At 40.5% G+C, this 20,045-nt stretch overlaps 1 protein-coding gene across 2 annotated transcripts in view; it reads left to right on the top strand.

Moving 5' to 3' along the window:
- The window catches only part of RNMT (RNA guanine-7 methyltransferase), a 28,595-nt gene that overhangs the window by 1,093 nt on the left and 7,457 nt on the right, over positions 1 to 20,045 (top strand). For both annotated transcript variants that reach the window (XM_074987498.1, XM_074987500.1), the window contains exons 2-8: positions 256 to 551; positions 1,843 to 1,978; positions 9,571 to 9,693; positions 11,499 to 11,614; positions 13,513 to 13,694; positions 14,325 to 14,489; positions 18,912 to 19,029. In XM_074987498.1, the coding sequence (XP_074843599.1) occupies positions 318 to 551; positions 1,843 to 1,978; positions 9,571 to 9,693; positions 11,499 to 11,614; positions 13,513 to 13,694; positions 14,325 to 14,489; positions 18,912 to 19,029 (1,074 nt within the window). In that variant the 5' untranslated portion in view covers positions 256 to 317. The remainder of the gene's footprint in view (positions 1 to 255; positions 552 to 1,842; positions 1,979 to 9,570; positions 9,694 to 11,498; positions 11,615 to 13,512; positions 13,695 to 14,324; positions 14,490 to 18,911; positions 19,030 to 20,045) is intronic.

Consider the following 20,045-nt stretch of genomic DNA (forward strand, 5'->3'; position numbering starts at 1 on the left):
AACAGAGTCCTGTCAAACGCGCACAATAGACTGGAACAAAGAGAGAGCGCCTCATACGTTCTTCCGTGTTATGTACTAAAACCAGTTGAATGCATGTATAGTGTTACTCTTTAATCTGCTGTCCCTTTTTTACTAATCACATTAGGTCCAGGAAAAAGCCTTTTAACTTGTTTCTATGGTCATTTAGTGTGCTGTGGTTTTAGTAACAGTAAACATAAGTTGTATACTGAAAGTAACATTGCACTTTTGTCACAGAGTTTACCTATGAAAAAAATTGATTCCTCTTTGATCAAGCAACTTGAAGGATAAGCTTCAGCATGTCTGATTCCAGCAAGGTTGAGGAACAAGAGTTAGAAAAGAGCTTAGTTGAGGAAGCAGATAAAATAACCCCTGAAGCTCCAGAGGCAGAATCTTCTGTCAGTTCAGATGTCAACACTGCAACATCAGGTGAAGGGCAGTGTGCTGGAAATGAAAAGGAAGATATTAGTGGTCACCAGGACAGCACATCAAAAAAGAGAAAATTGGAACTTGAAGACCATCCTGCAAAAGTGGTGAGTATTATCTGTTTTGGTTATGTTGAACAGTAGACAAGAATTAATTTTTTTTCAGGGCACTGATTTAGGACAATACATTGCAGTGTGTATTTATATGATCATGGCAGCTAGCATCTCATCAACTACTTAACGTAAAAATTAATTCTAAATACAGGTGTCAGACTATAGCAGCAGATGCTAAAAGGAAGACAACAGAATGGTGAAGCACTTCAAATAATCTGAGACTGGGCGATGTATCAGGGTTTGAAATGTGTGCTCTGTTAAAACGCTCATGTGGGGATTTGGTAGTTGTTGAGATGTCCAGCTTTAAAATGCCACTGCTTTCGTAGTCTAATAATGTGTAGTCTTGTGGGATTTTTGTAATTGGTACAAGTCTCTGAACCATTGTATATTAAGTTATTGTATGTGTTTGTGGATCATCCTTTAGAGGGTTTGCATAATTTAAGATTTTTAAGAGCGGGTTAGACAAACATCTGGTCAGGGATGGTCTAGCTGGTGCCTGGTTCTTATGAGCTCAGGGGACTGTATTTGACCTCTTGAATCAGTCCTATGATTCAGCAGTGTGGTTGTATTTTTTTTGTGTACTTTACTGGAAAAACATACATTTTTAGGGTAGCCTTGGTATCTTTATAAAACTGGTAGAGCAATGGAAGCTTTGCCAGTTTTATACAGTCACTAGGTGTTTTTGTTATTTATGATGATATGTAGGTATAAAATGAACATTTCTCTAGAGGTAGAAAATTAGAAATGGGATAATCATGGGTTTTTTTTGTATGCATGCCTGCAGTGCCTGATATGCTGGGTCCAACTTTTAGCAAGACTGTTTATGTATTTTTAATATTAAAGTACATAATAAGAGCAAATTTTTGATCTCCACCTTCAATCCATGGCTTCATTGGGTTGAAAATTTCAATGGACAGTGGGCATAGTGTTAAGAACTTAAACCATCTTTTTGCAGTGAGGAGATGCCTTGAATCACTCATCAGGAACCACTTTGGCCAATTCTGGTTGTACAGTGCTTAACACAGTGGTGTCCTGGGCTACTCAGTTGCCCTCTTAGGTGCTCCAGCAATACAATTAGCTAATATTAATAATGATATTAGAGTTCTCCTCTTTCTTTGGATTTAAAGAACTCAAGATAGTGATGTGAGGGAGGAGATAAATGAAGCTGATTAAAAACATACCAGAAGTAATGGTGAAGTTTAAAAACACCATACATCTTTTGAATTAAACACTGATATGTTTTTGCATTTTCTTATTTGTTTTTCTTATTTTCCATGGTGTACAGCATTTGGTTGAAGGGCATGGGCAAGCAGTAGCTGCACATTACAATGAACTTCAAGAAGTTGGATTAGAAAAACGTAGTCAGAGTCGCATTTTCTTCCTCAGAAATTTTAATAACTGGATGAAGAGCCTTCTCATTGGTATGGCATGTTCACTGCGTACTGTTTTCCTCACTTGAAGAATTAGTCATTATATTGTGAAACAAATTATCTAACTTTACTTTGATTACATGCAAATATATTCTCTCGCCATCACAAAACAATTTTTGTTAAGATTGCTGCAAAATATTTTCTGCTTTCTAGTTTTCTTCATAATAAATCTTTTCTCAGAGGAAATTATTTAGTATACATTCTGAAAGTGCTGGGAGGGCAGGGTAAGGAGGAGGAAGTACGGGGTTACGGTGTGTGAGAAATGCATTGGGGAGAGGGGCAGATGGGTGTCCACAGGCCACATATGGATCCCCTGTGAGCTGCATTTGGCCCACCACTGATCTAGCACAGTGGACATTTTATTCCTGATAAGGCAAGCTTCTATTACGTAGATGCCAAATGATGATAAAACATTAAACGCTAGTGGGCACTTATGAAAACTTGGTAGATGCAGTTTTAGAAGCTAATCTTCTTACAATAGTTTGTCTCACCTTCTTTTCTGCCCACCTCCCAACCCAAGCCATATGTGCATGCAGAAAAAATCTTTAGTTTTATTGGTGTTAATCTGTTCTTCAGAAGTCATAATCCTTCATTTTTATTAGCTTTTCTTTTAGTCGTTTTATTACTTTGCACATTTTCAACATTTGAAGACATTGATGTGTCAGAGTGCGAAGAGAAATGTAAATATACTTGCTGTCTGAGTGATAGGTCTTAAAGGTATACAAAACCACAAAATATTGAAGGGAGAAAAACTGTAGTAACTTTCAAAAGTGATCCTCATTTTTACTTTCCCTTAAATCTACTTTCAAATTCTAGTAAAGCGAAGAAAACAAATAGAGAAATCTGTAAATACAGAATAGCAGAACCATAGGAAATAAGTGCAGGGATTTATAAAGAGAGGATTTTTCCAGAAAAAATTTGATGTCGTTTGTCCTATATTTGGAATACTTGGAAAGATCTCTGATTTCATCAATGTGAATAGTTTTGCTACTAATGCAGATTATAATTATTCCCCACCATCCTGTTTTGTGGGACTTTCGTCCATGTCCTTCCATGAATCCTGGCAACCTGCTGGAGGCCGTTCTTTTGTTCTTTTCATATCTCATGGATACCAGTGTTGTATATGCATTGTCCATCTGTTGTCTCTCAATCTCACAAAATGACCAGCCCATCTTTTTTCTGGTCATACATAACTTAGAGATCGTTAATACCACTTCTTGCGTGTAAATCACTAATACCAACATGCTGTAACCTACTTATACTACCCATGCCTCTTTCCATTGCTCTTTGGGCATTTGCAGCTTCAATTCTTTAAGTGTTGTATTCCTATATTTTGCAGCCATACTGTGTTACTGGAAGGATATTGGTGTTAAAGAGATGAGCTTTTATAGTAGCAGAATGTTTGGGATTGACACGCTCAGTGCAGATTCCCAAAGACAATCCAACCCAACCCAACCCAGCCCCTACTCCTACTCAACCCAGGCCCAACTCGTTGTCCATCTACAGTGCTTGTCGAAGATAGATGTATTGATCTGCCAGTTCGAGGGACCATCCATCCAGTTGCATGACGTACTCCAAACAGTTTGCTTTCTTCATCCACTTCGTTTTTCCTCTATGGATGGTCAGGTCAATTTTTCATGTTCTTGCTGATGTCATTGAGGAGGATTTGCAATGCTTCGCGTTTCGATGCAATTAGAATAATGTCATCTGTGAAAAGGAGCATCTGCAGAACTTTGCCATCAGTCAGAAATCCATCTCTTGCATTGATCCTCCACAGAACGTCTTCCAGGATGTTGGCAAACAACTGGTGAGCAAGTGTTCTGCTGCTTTACACCTCGCTTAACTTTGATGCTCAAGGGGTCATCAGAAACAGATTTCTGTAGTTGCATTCATCATCGAGTCTTGTATGATTCTAACAAACTGTGGAGATGCCCTTCGATAAAAGTGTTTAGAGCTGCATTTTGTTCCACTGAGTCAAAAACTTTTTAAAGTCAAAGAACAAACACTGCTTTAGGATCTTGTACTCCCTACAGCTTTCAGTCATCTGTGTGACCACAAAAACGTGGTCCACTGTGGAGAATTCCCTGTGAAAACCTGCCTGTTCCCTTCTCACGTTTTCCTCAAGGATATCCTCAACATAGATGTAAGCCATTTTCATAATGATCATATAAAAATGAGAAAGCAAGCAGATGGGTTGATAGTTGTGAGTGTCTTCTCAATCACCTTTTTAGCAGAAGAACAGTTTGTGATCTCTTCCAATTTTTTGTAATTCTCTCTTGTTTAATGTATTTTGAGAATCTCTCACTAAGTGCTCTCAGAAGTGTATCACCTCCTGTGCGAAGTTTTTCCACGTGTACTTGGTCTAAACCTGCTGCTCTTCCCGACTTCATCTTCTGAAGGGCCATTCCCACTTTTTCATGGAGCATATCAGGTTTGGGGGTGACAGAGCAATGGCTCCATTGTTATTGATGACAGAAATGGTCAATTATAAAGCACCAGCAAATGTGTTCCATTTCATGTCTGTGTGTCATTCTATCGTCTTCATCAACAAACATGCTTGGAAGAGTTCGACTTAGCTGGGTTTCATGCCAACCTCTTCACAAACTTCATTTTCTTTTCCAGTTTCCTTTTGCTGTTTTGCAAGGTGATACTAGTCATAGTCTTCTATCATCTTTCTCCTCAGTGTTTGACAGACAAGCTTATGCTCCAGGCTGGTATAATTTCTGGCTGCCATGTTTCTCTGTTTGGCAAGAATGTCAAGTGTTTGCTGGGTAGCAAGGTTTCTGTACTAGTTTGGCTTCTTCACAGTTCAGCAGTTTTGCAGAGAGTCTGCAACATACCTAAACAGATCTGAACGGAACTGTTGCATTCTCATGCAGTGCTTAACTCTTGCCTTTCTTCATGTACGATGTTTTAAACTCTTACTCTAACTAGTTGAGGACCTGATGGTGTTCAGATGGCCGATTCCAAAATGATTGTTTACATCTGTAACCACTTGCCTTTTTTTCCACCAGGATGTAATCAATTTCATTTCTTATTACATAATTCAGTGTTTGCCCAGTCCATCACCTTCCAACCTTCTTCTTGAAGAAAGTATTCATGATGTATAGCCATGAGGCTTATGAAAAGTAGACCAGCCTTTGGCCTCTCTCCCCCATCCCATACATAAGCCATGCTTGATGTACTTTTCTTCATCTTTCCCTACACCCATCTTGTCATTGAAGTCACCAAGCTCCACTATATGTTTTTAGTCTGGAGAATCCTATCAAGTTCTTCGTAGAAATTTTCCACTTTTGATTTCCAAAGTGGATTTTGGTACCCAGGCTACGATTATTTTCACTGTGGTTTGTTTGCCTGCGCTAATCATGAGCACTCCAAAACGAGATAAGATTATCCATGAATTGATGTTTCCTGCCACTTTCAGGCACACAATAAATCCCACTCCACTGACTTTTCCTGCTGCTGCTCTCAGGAGAATTTGTGATCATCCTTCCTTTCTTCATCTGATTTTAGTTATGGCAAAACTCTCAATGCAAATGCAATGCACTTCTTCTAGCAGTGCATCAGCCTGCTCGTTGCTTGATAAGGATTGCACGTTGAGTGTGCCAGCATATACGTTTAATACAAATCAGTGTTCTCAATACTGCGAGATTCTTAGCAGCATCTATCTCCATGTCCACCATTTCACTTTATGGAGGATTTGTCCTGTACCAATAAAAAAAAAATTAGTGAATTAAAAAGAAAGTAGTGAGAGCTAATATTTAGATTATTGTAAAGCATTTGATGTGCAGGTTGAACCTCTCTAGTCCTGCACATGCTCATTCAGCAACATCTGTGCTGCAGCATGGTTTTTAGTTAGCTGGATAGTCACTTACCATAGGTGCGGCCATGTTTCCTGTGGTCCCATAAAGTTTTTGTTTACAACTACCAGTCCTGGCTCCTAGCATTCTGTGCTGTTATTTTATCTCTAATTTATCCCTAAATTTCTTCTCAGAGTTCAGTAGGTACAGTAAGGTCTCAGAGTTTAGAAATCCAGAGTACGTGACCTTGCTCTTACACGGCTGACCCCCCAGTTCATACTTACGCTCATGATTCGTACTTATGCGCTATGCATGGGGTGAGAAGCAACTGTACAGTACTCACCCACAGCATCTCACTAGCATCACTTGAAAAGTAAGTCTACCCACGCAGCATCTTTTCTTGCATAAGAAAAGCGAGACTACCATCACCCAGCATTTTTCGCCCCTGCATAAGAAACAAGTCCACATAACTTGCAAGTTTTGTATGTATTTATGATGTCACACTTAATAAAATATTTTTTATCATCTAAACACTTTTTTATTTAGATGGTTCATCCTGTTGGTATTATTATTGAAAGGGCTGCCTAAATAAATTACATATGACTCCCACATGCTAGTGCGTAAGCTTACAGACTCTCAAACTGCACGTCTTCCTTCTCTCTCATGCTCTCATTCTGTGAACGTCTCCCTCTTACGCTCGTGTAAAGTTTTTCTTTATCATTGAATTTTACCACAATCATGGGCCCTAAGAGGAAAATTAGTAGTGGAGCTGGTTGTGTTGAAAGTGAGAAGAAGAGGAAAACTCACAATGTGAGAACTTTTGAAGAAAAAGTCAAGATTTTGGACTCATTAAGAAGTGGCACATCGAACTCTGAGGTTGCATGACAGTTCAACATGAATGAATCTTCCATGTGTTCTATTAAAGTTCATGAAAGGGAAATACATAAAGCAGTGGAAGACAGTGCACCAGCAACAGCCAACTTGATCCAACGTACGCAGGATGCAATTCGTATTAAGACCGAGAATGCCTTAAATTTATGGCTAGAGGGCATGAATTAAAAGCGTGTGCCATGTGATGGAAAGGTGTTACAGGAAAAAACACTCCCTTTGTAGGAGCATTTCGAGAAATCCATGGGTGCTGAAGGATCTACCGCATCTACGAAAACATTTTCAGCAAGTAAAGAGTGGCTGGCAGGATTCAAAACCCGATACTCGCTGCATAACATACAGTTAATAGAGGAATCAATATCTGCTGACCATGCTGCAGCCAAAAAATACCCAGCAGAACTAAAGAAGTTGATCCAGAAGAAGGGATATAGGCCAGAACAAGTGTTTAACGCAGATGAGACTAGCCTTTTCTGGAAGAAAATGCCCAGTAGAACCTACGTTGGAAAGCCTGAGAAGCAGGCACCTGGGTTTAAGACAGCAAAGGACAGGGTTATGCTCCTATTTTGTGGCAGTGCTGATGGGCATATGATCAAACCTGGGATGCTGTATCACTCTGCAAACCCCAGAGTATTGAAAGGAAAGAGTAAAAACCTCCTGCCTGTGTTTTAGCAGTCCAATAAGAAGGCATGGGTAACGGCACAGATATTTTTGGGCTGGTTCCACAAGTGTTTTGTCCCTGAAGTGGAAAAATATCTGGCTATGAAGGGAATGGAATTTAAGGTGCTCCTCATCATAGATAATACTCCTGGGCATCCTGAGTCTCTACAGTTCGCACACCCCAATGTGGAAGTCCTATTCCTTCCTCCCAGTATGATCTCCCTCATCCAGCCACTTGATCAGGGAGTGATACACACACTCAAGGCTATCTACACTCGCCTCACCTTCTCCCGCATCTGAACTGCTATGGAGCTCGATCCAAAGCTTGATGTAAGCTGTTGTTGGAAGGACTACAGCATCTGGGACTGCATTATGCATGTCAAGGAGGCTATGGAAGAACTTAAGCGTGAAACCCTGAATGTGTGCTGGAAGAATATTTGGGAGGAAGTTGTGAATAACTTCACATGCTTCCCCAGTGTAGATGACGAAGTCAAGAAGATGGTTAATGTTGCTCGTCAGGTAGGCGGCAAGGATTCAATGACATGGCAGAGGACAATATAGAAGAATTACTGAATGGGGATGACCTAACAGAAGACCTAGAAGAACTTGTAAAGAGTGCGGAGGAGGAAGAGATTGAGCAGGCATCATGGGACCGCCATAAGTTCATTGAAGTCTTTCAACTCCTTAAACAGCTAACTGACAAGGTGCAGGAGTACAATTCTTTGATGGAAAGGAGTTTAAGGATCACTTGGGAAGTGAACAGATGTCCCTTCCTGTTAAGGGAGATGTTCACGGAACTCCAGTACAAGAAGCAACTTCCCATCGCCATGTTTTTCAGGAAGCTGCTGCAAAGAATGTGATCTCCCTCACCAGCGTCTACTGTCACTCAGTCTCCCACCTCTTCGCTGCAAGGAGCCTCCTTGCATGCTCCTGTTTTGTTGCTTGCACAAAAAAAGTGGCAAAATCACCAACCAAAACGCCTGTCACAACTCAAGCCTCACATTCTCCTGCCGCTTCAACGTCTGCATCGCCTGTTTGCAAGAGATCTTCACAACCTCTACCTTCTTCTGAACTGGATCCTGCTGACCATCTGTTGAGGGGTTGAAGGAAGAGGATCAGGAATAACCCCCCCTGCATCATGCTGTGCATTTCATCATTGTCTTCATCCGTCATCGCACTATACAGCAGGCTGCATCGTCGTCATCATCATACAAAGAAAAATGAATGATCTTGCATTCAGATAAATGCTATTTGATTGCTATAGAAAAATTATAGTGTCCAGGCGGTGTTTTATAACACTTTAAGATTTATGTACATTTAATTTACACAAAGTTTTTATATGAACACGTGCATGGTTTTATAGGTGTTTCTGAAGTTTTAACTTTTGTATACAATAGTTTTCTACAGGAAGACCCCAATTTATGTGAATTCAAGCTTACGCAGGGCTAACAGGAACCAAACTCTCACGTACTTTGAGACCTTACTGTAGTGAAAGTCTTGGTAAGGCTGCTAGGTGGTACTGACCTTCTGTGGTTTGGCAAATTCTTTCAGCACCAGTCAAGTCACAAGGGGTGTGAGCCTAGAGATGTTCAAACAGTAGTGTTTCTTGAAATCTTACTCCGAATGAATTTATATCTGTTAGGTTGCGTGTGTTTATAACATGGATTAAAAGATCTTGATCAAAGGGTAAGAAGTAACACCCTCCCTCCCTCCCACCTCCGCCGCCACTGCTGCCGCACTAGCTGTGGCTGTCTTGCCCTGGGCTCCTGCTACTGGTCTGGCTGGCGCTTCTTCCCAGCTCCAGGACACTGGTCCTGCAAGATCCGTGGTGCTGCTCGACAACAGATATTGCTGAACGAGAGAGTGATGGATTTTGGAGTTTTAACCTGTACACTGTCTTTTTTTTTTTTTCTCTCTCTCTAAACACCCTTCCTTCCTCAGGCGTGGATTATGTTGGACATTCAGTGCTCTTCTTAGGAAGCATTCAGGTTTTTCTTCCCTTCTCCAAATTTCATATAAAATGAATGTCACCCCACACACATTTAAATAAAATTGTACTTTAGGAAAAAATATAAACAATTTGAATAAATTATAAATTGAATAAATACATTTATTTTGTACAAACTCTAATGTTGTAGTTTTGAAATTGACGTTTTAAAAATGAGACTTTAGTGCTTTTAGGAAACCGCATGCAATGAAAGAAGCAGTTATTGTGTGCTTTCTCCCCCCCCGCCCCAGGTGAATTTATAGAAAAGGTACGACGTAGGAAGCGAGATATCACTGTTTTGGACTTGGGATGTGGCAAAGGTGGAGATCTGCTTAAGTGGAAAAAAGGCAAAATCAGTAAACTTGTGTGTACAGGTAAGAAGGCAAAGTAACTTTCTAGAGACAGTAGAAAACATGTTTTGGAAATAGATGCATGTATCATGAGTATCACCCTTGACTTCTTTCTTTTTGGATCTGTCCAAAAATGTAGTGCTTGTTGTATAGGAACTTCATGGCTTTTTTTTATCCTGTTCTTTTTATCATTGTTCCTGGTTAAATTTTCAGCATAAGCAGACAGGAATGTCATTATTTCTGTCTAGGTAGCCATTTTAACTTATAAAGTGAATGCCTAGAATTAAGTAAATTTTTTTTTTTTTTTTTAAATCTCCATGAAATGTGGAGCGTGTAGTTTCACTTCAGCTGATTACCCTTGGGCTTGAGCTAAGGGACTGTTTAATTGTGGCATGGTTGTTTTGGACCTGGACTCCAGGACCTTGCAAGGTGGGAGAGTCCCAGAACTCAGGCTGTAACTTAATCTCAGATTTGTAAGCCCAAGTCAGCTGGCACAGTTCAGCCATTGGTGTTTAATTGCAGTGTAGACAATACAGAATGGCATTAATCAATTGTTAATTGCAGAATTGATAATACAGAGTCCTATAATATTGATCTTATATTTGCATTCCATTTACTGAGTATCTCTATCAAGGAAGTTAAAGGAAGATAGTGGCACTATGAGACTAAAATAAGTGTATTGGTTAGGTCATGAAACTTATCTTTATGATGCAGAAAGCAAGAAATCATGTAGAGATCTGTAATTCTAAGAAAAATTAGAACTTTAGGGAAAATACTAACTTCTGTCAGTTTATTCTGTGATATTACAGATTTAAAATTGCTTTTTCTGTGGAGTTAGGCACCAGGAGGTGATAGGATCTGACTGAATCCTTGCTCAGTTTCTTTTACCATATCTGAAAATTTTTGTTTAAATCTGAGCTATTTTAAAGATTTATTTATGGTAAGTTCTTTACTAATAGTTTCATATTTTAAAAAGAGAGGAATTATTCTTGATATTTTGAGGGCCATAGTGTTTTCTGTCCCTGTTGGCTGTTCTTGGCCATTTGCATGTTCCATTAAGTGATTTTGTGTAAACCTTTCCTGTAAACTGGTAACACAATTGAATGCTCATGGTATTAAAACGCTCATTATCCAGTCAGCAGTTATGCTTTTGGTGTTCACATCTCTTAGCTGTAGCCTACAGTAGATACGTTTCTAACTGCTGACAGTAAGAGTGTATGTACATTTAGAAATGCTACCATGGTGTCAGTACTGGGGGGCTTCGATTAATTTAATTACATTATGCCAGGGATGAAATCTTTTACAGTCCTGAGTGATGTAGATATGCTGGTGTAACTTTGTAGTATAGACAGGTCCTAAATGTCCTCAGTAATTTCAACTAAAGCATCTTTTATATCTGCAAGTGTAGCAGTAGTGTTTCAGAAACCCAGAGTTAGAGTGCCTGGCAACAAGGTGTCTCCCCCCGCCCCCAATCTAGGCGAATTTTTTTGAAGGCAGCACTGCATCATTGTTATATCTTTCAGTACTTCCATGTTGTGAAAGTTTCCACCGCAACTGTAAGGGCTAGACATTTTTAATTAGGTCTTTTATTGTGTTCGGGCTAGATTAAAAATTAAATGTGTTTGGTTTGGTTTTTTGTGCCACCATTAGCAGGTGCGTGTGCAGCAAGTTAGTGCACCTAGTTCCTTGTAATCCACATAAATGTAAATAAAACTTCATCATAGTGTATTTTCTGAAAACCAGCTTTTACTGATATTATGGAATATCTTCTCATGCTAATCATATCTATCTGAAGAGAAGTTTGTCTATGCAGTTTATTTTTTTTATAGATATTGCAGAAGTTTCCATGCAACAGTGCCAACAGCGATACGCTGACATGAAGGCCCGGTGTCGTTCTAATGAATACATTTTTAATGCAGAATTTATAACAGCTGATAGCTCCAAGGTATAGTTGCTCTTTTCTATATATTCACTCATGTTGTAACTTGTTTCTTGGTATTCTTATTTGAATAAATATTGTAAGTCATTAGAGTAAAAGTTCAGGAGTGTTTTGAGGAGGGAAGATTACAAATTAAGGTTCAATTTTTGCTCTACAAGTTTGTCTATATACTGATCTAGCATGTGGCAGTTAGGATTTAATTGTTCACTACATCAGCCTGTTGTGCACCAGTTGCCTGTGAGGGCTCTGCCACACACGCACATTCTGTAGTGCGCTTGGGCAACTTAGTACACAACAAGCTAGTGCGCTGCAGATTTCACAGCCCAGCATGCTTTTCACTGAGTCTTTATGCAGAAGCCCTCCTAAATTAATCATTAGAATGATGTAAATTAACAAGTAGCTTCATAAAAGAGAGGGTTAACTGAGTAAACTATCTTTACTTGTTTTGTAATGTACTCTTGCAAGGCTGACTCGATCTTTTTACCTACCAAAGCTATCCTTTCAATTTTCCCGCTGTCTAGTGGGATCATATTATTCCCAACATTTTGCTAACTTTTGTTGTTTCATAGCCAATAGGGAAGTTTATAAAACTTTGTCTTGATAGACATATGCTCTGTCCCACCCCTAGAACGAATATGGAAGTCTTCTGACTTGATTCAGTTGTCTTGCCTCAAATGAATCTTAATGCTACTGAAATGCAGTAGGTGAAGTTTACAATAGCATTTTTATTCTCAATCATTCATATTCTTAAAACTTATTTTGACAACTTTTTACATCTTTTCATTTCTTATAGCAAGACTGGAAAGACCACTCTTTGGCTTAGCAAATTCCAAGGGCTTATTTTAGAGATCACAGATTAATTGAGTCAGTGGAAAGAGTTAAGTGTGCAAGCGCAGGCAATAAAACCATGTGATTAAAAATTACTTATCTATAGGGGCTTGTGTACACTAGCTCCCTGCTTTTAAGGGAGTATGGTAAGTAAGGTGTCAGGAGATTATTAATGAAGTGCTCTGCTGCATATGCAACACTTCATTAGGCTAATCCTCCCTCACGGCAACTCCGAAGCGTTAAACTTCGAAGTGCCGGCTCATGTTTAGCCACGACTAACCCACCAGTGCTTCGAAGTGCTTGGGGAACTTGGAAGTCCCTTTACTCCTCAATGAATTTAGCACTTTGAAGTTGCTGCGGGGGAGAATTAGCTAAATGAAGTACTGCATATGCAGCGCAGCATTTCATTAATAATCTCCTGACACCTTACTTGCCGTGCTCCCTTCGAAGTAGGGAGCTAGTGTAGACAAGCCCTAGATGATACAACTTAAGTTTAAAAAAAATCGGTATGTTACAAAGATTAAAAAGCATCTAAACTATTCTTTCAAAATTGAAGTCGCTTATCATGCTTTTTATTTTAAAAGCATAAAACATGTACGAATCTCTACAAAGTTTGTAAACTGAAAATTCATGTTAATTAAATTACCAATAATTCATGTGCAGATGAACTCCCATAAACAATACTAGAATTTATTTTTTAAATTCAGAGTTGCAACTTAATATCTATGTTATTTCAATTTTTAGAAATTTGGTGACCCAGTTACTTTGCATATTTTAAGTGTGGAAAATTACAGTTTTAAAATGTAGTATAAATATGCTCTGATGGCTTTGGAATGCAGACTGCATGATTTTTCAAGGAGAAATGGGCTTAACTGTTCCATCTCTCTTTGCCTTCCACTAAGCAGTTGTTAATGTCTGAAGTTGTTGAGGGCAGAGAGAAATCAACTTAAGAATTTTTCTTTCAAATATTTTTGGATTCTGGGATTGGCATGTATTGTTGGAAGATTAAGACAAACTACTAATTTGCTGTTGCAGCCGTTGGTATATGTCTTATAACTCTTTTTAATTCATTTCAGGAACTTCTGTCTGACAGTTACAGTGATGCACATATGTGCTTTGACATATGCAGCTGTCAGTTTGTTTACCATTACTCATTTGAGACATATGAGCAGGCTAACATGATGCTTAAAAATGCTTGCGGGAATCTGTGCCCTGGAGGGTATTTTATTGGCACAACTCCAAATAGCTTTGAGCTTGTGTGAGTGTTTCTCATTTGTTGTTTTTTTAAAATTTTATGAAATGTTATCTGATTTAAAGAAGTCATTCTTTATGACCCTTGATGTGTTTCACAACAGACTGTTTCCAGCTGAGGGCCTTTGTTGCTTACTTGCTAGGAGAGAGACATTTATAATAACTTGAATACAATTGAGCAGATTGCGTCCTTCCCCATATTTCGTAGTGTGGTATGCCACTGGTTATTACAGCTCCTAGCCTGTGATACTTCTGGATTGATATAAATGGCAGCAAAACAATTACAATGTGGGCAGTAGCTGCAAGTTTCCTCTGACATCTTGTATCTGCTTATTTCTAACCCTGAACTGGCTGTGTGGGATAGAAAGTTTGGTTTCCACAGCTGTCTAATCCTCGAGCCCTTTGAACGTCACAATCAATTATCTTCAGATTTTTGAAATTTAAATAACTTATTTCATTCCCATGTTTTTATTTTCAATTTAATGGATGACTAAATTTTTTAAACAAGGCAGTGTGGTGCAGAGGATTAGGGTGGTAGCATGGACTCTTGAGCGTCCCTACACCTCTCTTTAGTTTCTTTATCTGTAAAATGGGAATAATAGTGTATATTATTACTTTTTAATATATCTTTTTGTAGAAAACGACTTGAAGCTTCGGAAACTGAGTCATTTGGGAATGATGTGTACACTGTACAGTTTCAGAAGAAAGGGGAGTATCCCTTGTTTGGCTGCAAGTATGATTTTAACTTGGAAGGAGTTGTAGATGTGCCTGAGTTCTTGGTTTATTTTCCTTTACTGATTGAGTAAGTTTGCTTCTGATGTTTTTATGTAATCAAATTTTGAGGAATTGTACAAGCACACATCTAACAAACATTATAGTAGTACCAGAACATATTACTTAATGTTTTATTAGTATTCTCTTAGATTTGGAGTATGTGTAGTGAAAATTCTGGACTAAAATACATTTTCAGATCCAGAGTGGTAGACTTACATTAACATGCTGGCTAACAGCTAGTATTTCAGATTCTTGATAAGCTAAAACTTCATATTTTATGCTATTTGTAAATTAGTTAATGTGCCACTGTCATGTTTGGAACAGGCCCTGCCAATTTAGTTTTTGTTTCAGAATTTTTCCTGCTGCCGTTAGCATTTTAAATACGTTACTTGGGGGAAAATCCTAGCTTTGTTGAACGCAGGGTCACACTGAGTCACTGGGGCCAGGATTTCACATTTCTGGGCCCATTTCTACTCTGGAAAGTGTCACTGAAAAGGCACCATCTTGCTGAAGGGAGCATCTGCTTATGTGGCATATGTTGGACAGAATTTTTAAAAAATTACCACCATTAGGCCTTTATAGTCAACATATCTAAGAATGCTGTGAATTCTGTTATCTTGTTTGTTTATTGAGGTACAGTATGGTCTCAGAGTACATGACCCTGCTCTTAAATGGCTGACCCCCCATTCATACAGTAATCCCTCGCTTTACGTGGCTTCATGTTGCATGAAACTTGCTTTAACAGGAGTTTTGTACAGAGTGAAACCACTGGGCTCTCAGCCTGCCTAGCTGCCTGCTTGACAGCTGCGCCAGTTCACCTCCACTGAACCCCCCCCACTGGCTCAATCCTCCAACTCCCGTGCCCCCATGGCCACAGCACACCTCCCCCATACTCCTCAGCTCACTTCCCCAGCTGGGGGCTCCAGCTGCATGCCTGGGGGTCCTCTCCAGCCCCCATGCCCGAACCCCCTTGCAGTCCCAGCTCACCAACCCCTGTGTGGTTAGCTCAGCATGCATGGGGCTCCAAACCCTGCCCCCCGCCCCGGTGCTCCCCCATTCAACCCCTGTCCCTCCCAGCTCACCCCTCTATGCGTGCGGCTCCAGCCTCCAGCACATTGTATGGGGCTCCAACTGCCCCCCATACACAGGGCTCCAGCTGTCAGCCACCACCGGTGTGTACAGGGGCTCTAACCCCCTTGCCAGCTCAACCCACCCCCCTACCCCAGTTCACCCCCTGTTCAATCCCCTCTCTGCCTGGATCAACCTCTCCCCCCCTTCCCCCACCATCTCCAGCTGGGTTCCCAGCTGCCAGCGAATGCGGGACTCCAGCTTTTAGCCACTGCAAGTGTATGAAGCTCTACCCCCTGCCCCCCAGTGCATATCCCCTGGCATGTGGGGCTCTGGCTTCACTGTGCACCTGGGGATCCTAATCCCTGGTGTGCGCACATGTGGGGCTCCAGGTCCAACCCCCTACCTGCTACTCCCGCAGCTTGGGCTCAACTACCACCCCAAGCCCCTGTATGCCCCTGGTGAACTGCACCCTCCCACCCCCCGGCAGCCCTAACCCACTCCAGGCTTAACCACCACTGCCCCTCCTAGGGCCCCAACCAATCCCCTAAGGCCTCCCCGTCTTACACAAAATTTAAAGTACTGCGTACCTCAAGGGGTTACTGTAATTGCTTACTAAAGCACAACTAGTTACAGGCAGTAGGTTGCCCAGTTGTCACTGAAAGGCATAATCTGTCGTACAAACTCTTCTTATTGGTCTCATAATGGTAGAATGAGAGGTAGTCCAGGCTGGCTCTTTCAGGCCTTTTAAAATCATAATGAAGCTAGAAAACATAACTCTTTTTTTCTTTTAAAGTTTCCTCTGAATTAATATACTGCCAGACAGTATTTGTTTTTTGATGGGAGGGACTGGTGTGTTATCTTTCTAAACTGTGTCAGTGAAACCTCATGGACAAAGGAGGCTTCCACAGACTGATGGTTGAGAAACACTGCTCTTTAATATGTTTTTGGGGATATGTAAACATTCATCTAGCTAAAAACCTTGCTCTCATCTAGTGTTTTTGTGTGGGGAATTTACACATATATGCAGAATTATTTTTCTTTTTAATTAAAAGTTGTTTGTTTATGTATGACAGGAGGAAGTAAAGAGATTTCTTAAAATCTAAAACTAAATTTTCAAAAATTGACAAAATACGTGATTTCCCTGTGCCCTTAGCTTGTTTTTCTTTCCCACATTTTTCTCTTCCTTCTCCTTTGTTTATAGACACAGAAGTTCTAATTGTTGGCGTCTAGCCTCTCTACTTACTGAATCCTTCCCATTTCCTCATCTCCCTCACACCCAGCCTTTTCTCCTTCCCCTCTCATTCTCTTCTGGCTCTTTCTGCTCATCCTGCAAGCCAAGCATGCTTCAACCTCTCGCAGTTAAACCCAAAATAAATGAAATATGCCACTCTTGACCCTATTTGACTTCTTCAGCTACTGTCCCCATCTCTTTTTCAGGTGTAAGTGAATTGAAAATGTTCTCTACAGTTGCTGATGGTCATTTTTCTCCTTCAGTCCCATCCCAAGCTCCCTCCAATCTGATATCTGCCCCAGCACTCCACTGACAAAGCCGTTGCCCAAGTTTTAATGATGATTTTGTACAAAAAGCTCAGAACCAGTATTCCTCATCCCCAACCTGTCGGTGGCCTGTAGTATCACTGTTCATGCTCTTTTTGTCCCTTGACTTCTGAAACTCTTCTTTTTGTACTGTTTCTACCTTCTTAATTACTCCTTCAGTAAGACCTTACCCCTGTCTGATCTCCCACACCTGTGTTCCACAAATATCTATTATTGGTCTCCTCCTTTCTCTACAGTTTCTCTGGATATTCTATCTCATCTGTAACGCAAATTCAGCTACTCTCTCTCCCACCTCCAGACTATCATCCTTATGTTTGAAATGAAATGTTGGTCTCTGTGTTGTGAATATTTAACTCTCAGCAGCAGAAGCACAACCATCTTGCTTACTGCTCAGGTGCATAACTAATGTTTTATCTTTGACTCAGATCTTTCTAGGTCTTTTTTTAAAGCCTTGACAAATGCCATTGTGACCCACTCATGTCCATTGAGAATGCTGTTGCAAAGAATACTTTCCTAGCCTTGGTCATCTCCTAGTCAACTCCTGCTGATTGGCCAGGAATGCCAGTGTTCATTGCCTATTTGTTAATTTCTTAAATGAGCACCTTCCTGCTTTGGAGCAGATCTGTGTAAACACCCGCAGTTATTACATTAGCCTTAAAATCCCTTCTTAAAGCTCTTGCCAACTGATGCTTCAAACTAGACAACAGTTGGGCTGCTTGTGTGCTAATACTAGTGCCTATCATCATGACCAACCTTGTTTCATAGATAGCGAATACAAAGAAACAGTATCTTGTTTTAAACTTTGCTTGTAAGATCTTAAGGAATGCACTCTTTTTGTACCTAGTGTCGCGTCACGAGGTCCTGGTCCATAATTAGGTCTCCTAGGCATTATAGTAATCAATCAACAATCATAATATATAGGTTCAACCTCTATAGTCTGGATTTCCGTATTCCAGCAATGTCTTTGGTCTGTCCTGCCTACTGGTGCTCCTGGGCTGGGGCACTCACGAGGAAAAGTTGGGCTCCAAGCTCAGCAGCTCTTCCCCTGGTTCCCCTCTGTTGCTCAAGCTCAGAGAGGGAAGGAGAGTACCGGAGATGGGGCAACGTGTGGGGGAATAGGTAGGGTGGCTACAGTGGTCTGTGTTAGGGGAGCAGGAGTGCTCTGCAGCTGCCCTGTCTCTTCCCCGGAGGGCCTCTCCCATTCCTGTTCAGTCATCTGCTGTTTGACCTCCCCTGGTCTGGCAGATTGACCAGCCCCAAACCAGGCAGGTCCTGGTGGTGCTGAACCAGGGAGGTACAACCTGTAATAAACAACTAAATAGGGAAAAGGCCCCATACATATCGGCTCAGCTCCATTATTAGGTTCTGAGAATATGGGCATGTGCAGAATCCCATTCGATAGAACTCTGCATTGATTCAAGGGGTCGTAGTAGCTGATCTTAATGCAGGAACATAATATGCAGCAGCAACAAATCAGTAGACTGTCTAAATTCAGATTACATTTTCATCAACACTTTCACGTTTCAGGGAAAGAGAAATTGCTGTATCCAAGTCAGAAATACTTGTACCACAGTTTGAATGCAGAATTTTTGACATTATAACCCCTTGAAAATGGATATTTGATGGCAATGTGGACTATCTAGATATCTAGCCTATCTAATGAAAGCTATAAATACATAAACTTAGCGGCTGAAGTCCTAACACAGACCGTGTGATAAACCCGTGATTCAGAATTATCAACTATGATAGGTTTCGGCTTTTGTTGATATGTAAAAATCTCTACAGTAATTTTGTGAATCACTTAAGCACACTATCTTCACAGAATGGCAAAACAATATGGCATGAAACTAGTCTACAAAAAGACGTTTCGGGAGTTCTATGAAGAAAAGATTAAGGATGAGGAAAATAAAATGCTGTTAAAGCGAATGCAGGCTTTGGAGGTAAATTAATTTTTTTAAAACTCATTTTCTCATTTAAATAATGTTTTGCAACTTGATAAGGTTGATCTACTTTAACAGTACTGTAATCTTTCTATTTACGTGAAGGTTGCGTCCTGGGCAACCTTTGCATAAATTGGGGGGTTAGGGTGATCCCCAGAATTTCCCTGGCTGGGGGAGCGGGCAGCTGGGGGAAGTGGTGGTGCAGGGAGCCTTGTGACGGAAGGGGGTGTGGCAGTATCGATTCGCACTTAACTCATGTTAATGTGCATTCTAGGAGCTAAATAGTTCCCATGTGTTGCTGCTGAGAGTACAGTTAATTGTCTTTAATTTTGCAATTAAGGTTATCAGGCAACTCTGTCAATTACATTTATTTTACATTTTAACAGGTTCCACGCATTTGTGCTTTGTATTGTGTGTGTTCATCTTTTTATATATGTGTGTGCATGTGAGTGTATATATCTAGTATCTGGTGCTATATAAACAAGTGGGTGTTGACAATATTGCTGAGTGAGTTAGGGGTACAGTTCCCCACTGCAAACTGGACAGTCTCTCCGTAAAAGAATAAATGGACATAAATCAAACATCAGGAAAGGTAATGTACAGAAGCCTGTGGGGGAACACTTCAATCTCCCTGGACACTCAGTGGCAGATTTAAGGGTGACACTCCTGAAACAAAAAAATTTCAGAAATGAAATGGAGAGAGAAATCTCTGAGCTGCAATTTATTTGCAAATTTGACTCCATTAACCATCGATTAAACAGAGACTGGGAGTGGCTCGCAGCTTACAAAGGCAGTTTCTCTGCTCTGGGTGCTAATATCTCCCCATTAGACTCTGACAAAGGCTCACATCCCCCATCTGATCTGACTTGTGTTTTCCTCTTTTGATAAGTACTGTTGATACTGGGCCATTTCCACCTTGCTGAATAGACCTTGTCAGCTCTGGCCTTCTCCCTTACTGGAACCCCACTCTTTAAATACACCTCTGAAACCACCCCCCCACTCGTGCATCTGATGAA

The sequence above is a fragment of the Carettochelys insculpta genome, chromosome 2 (genome assembly GCF_033958435.1).
Source record: "Carettochelys insculpta isolate YL-2023 chromosome 2, ASM3395843v1, whole genome shotgun sequence".
Lineage (NCBI taxonomy): Eukaryota > Metazoa > Chordata > Testudines > Carettochelyidae > Carettochelys > Carettochelys insculpta.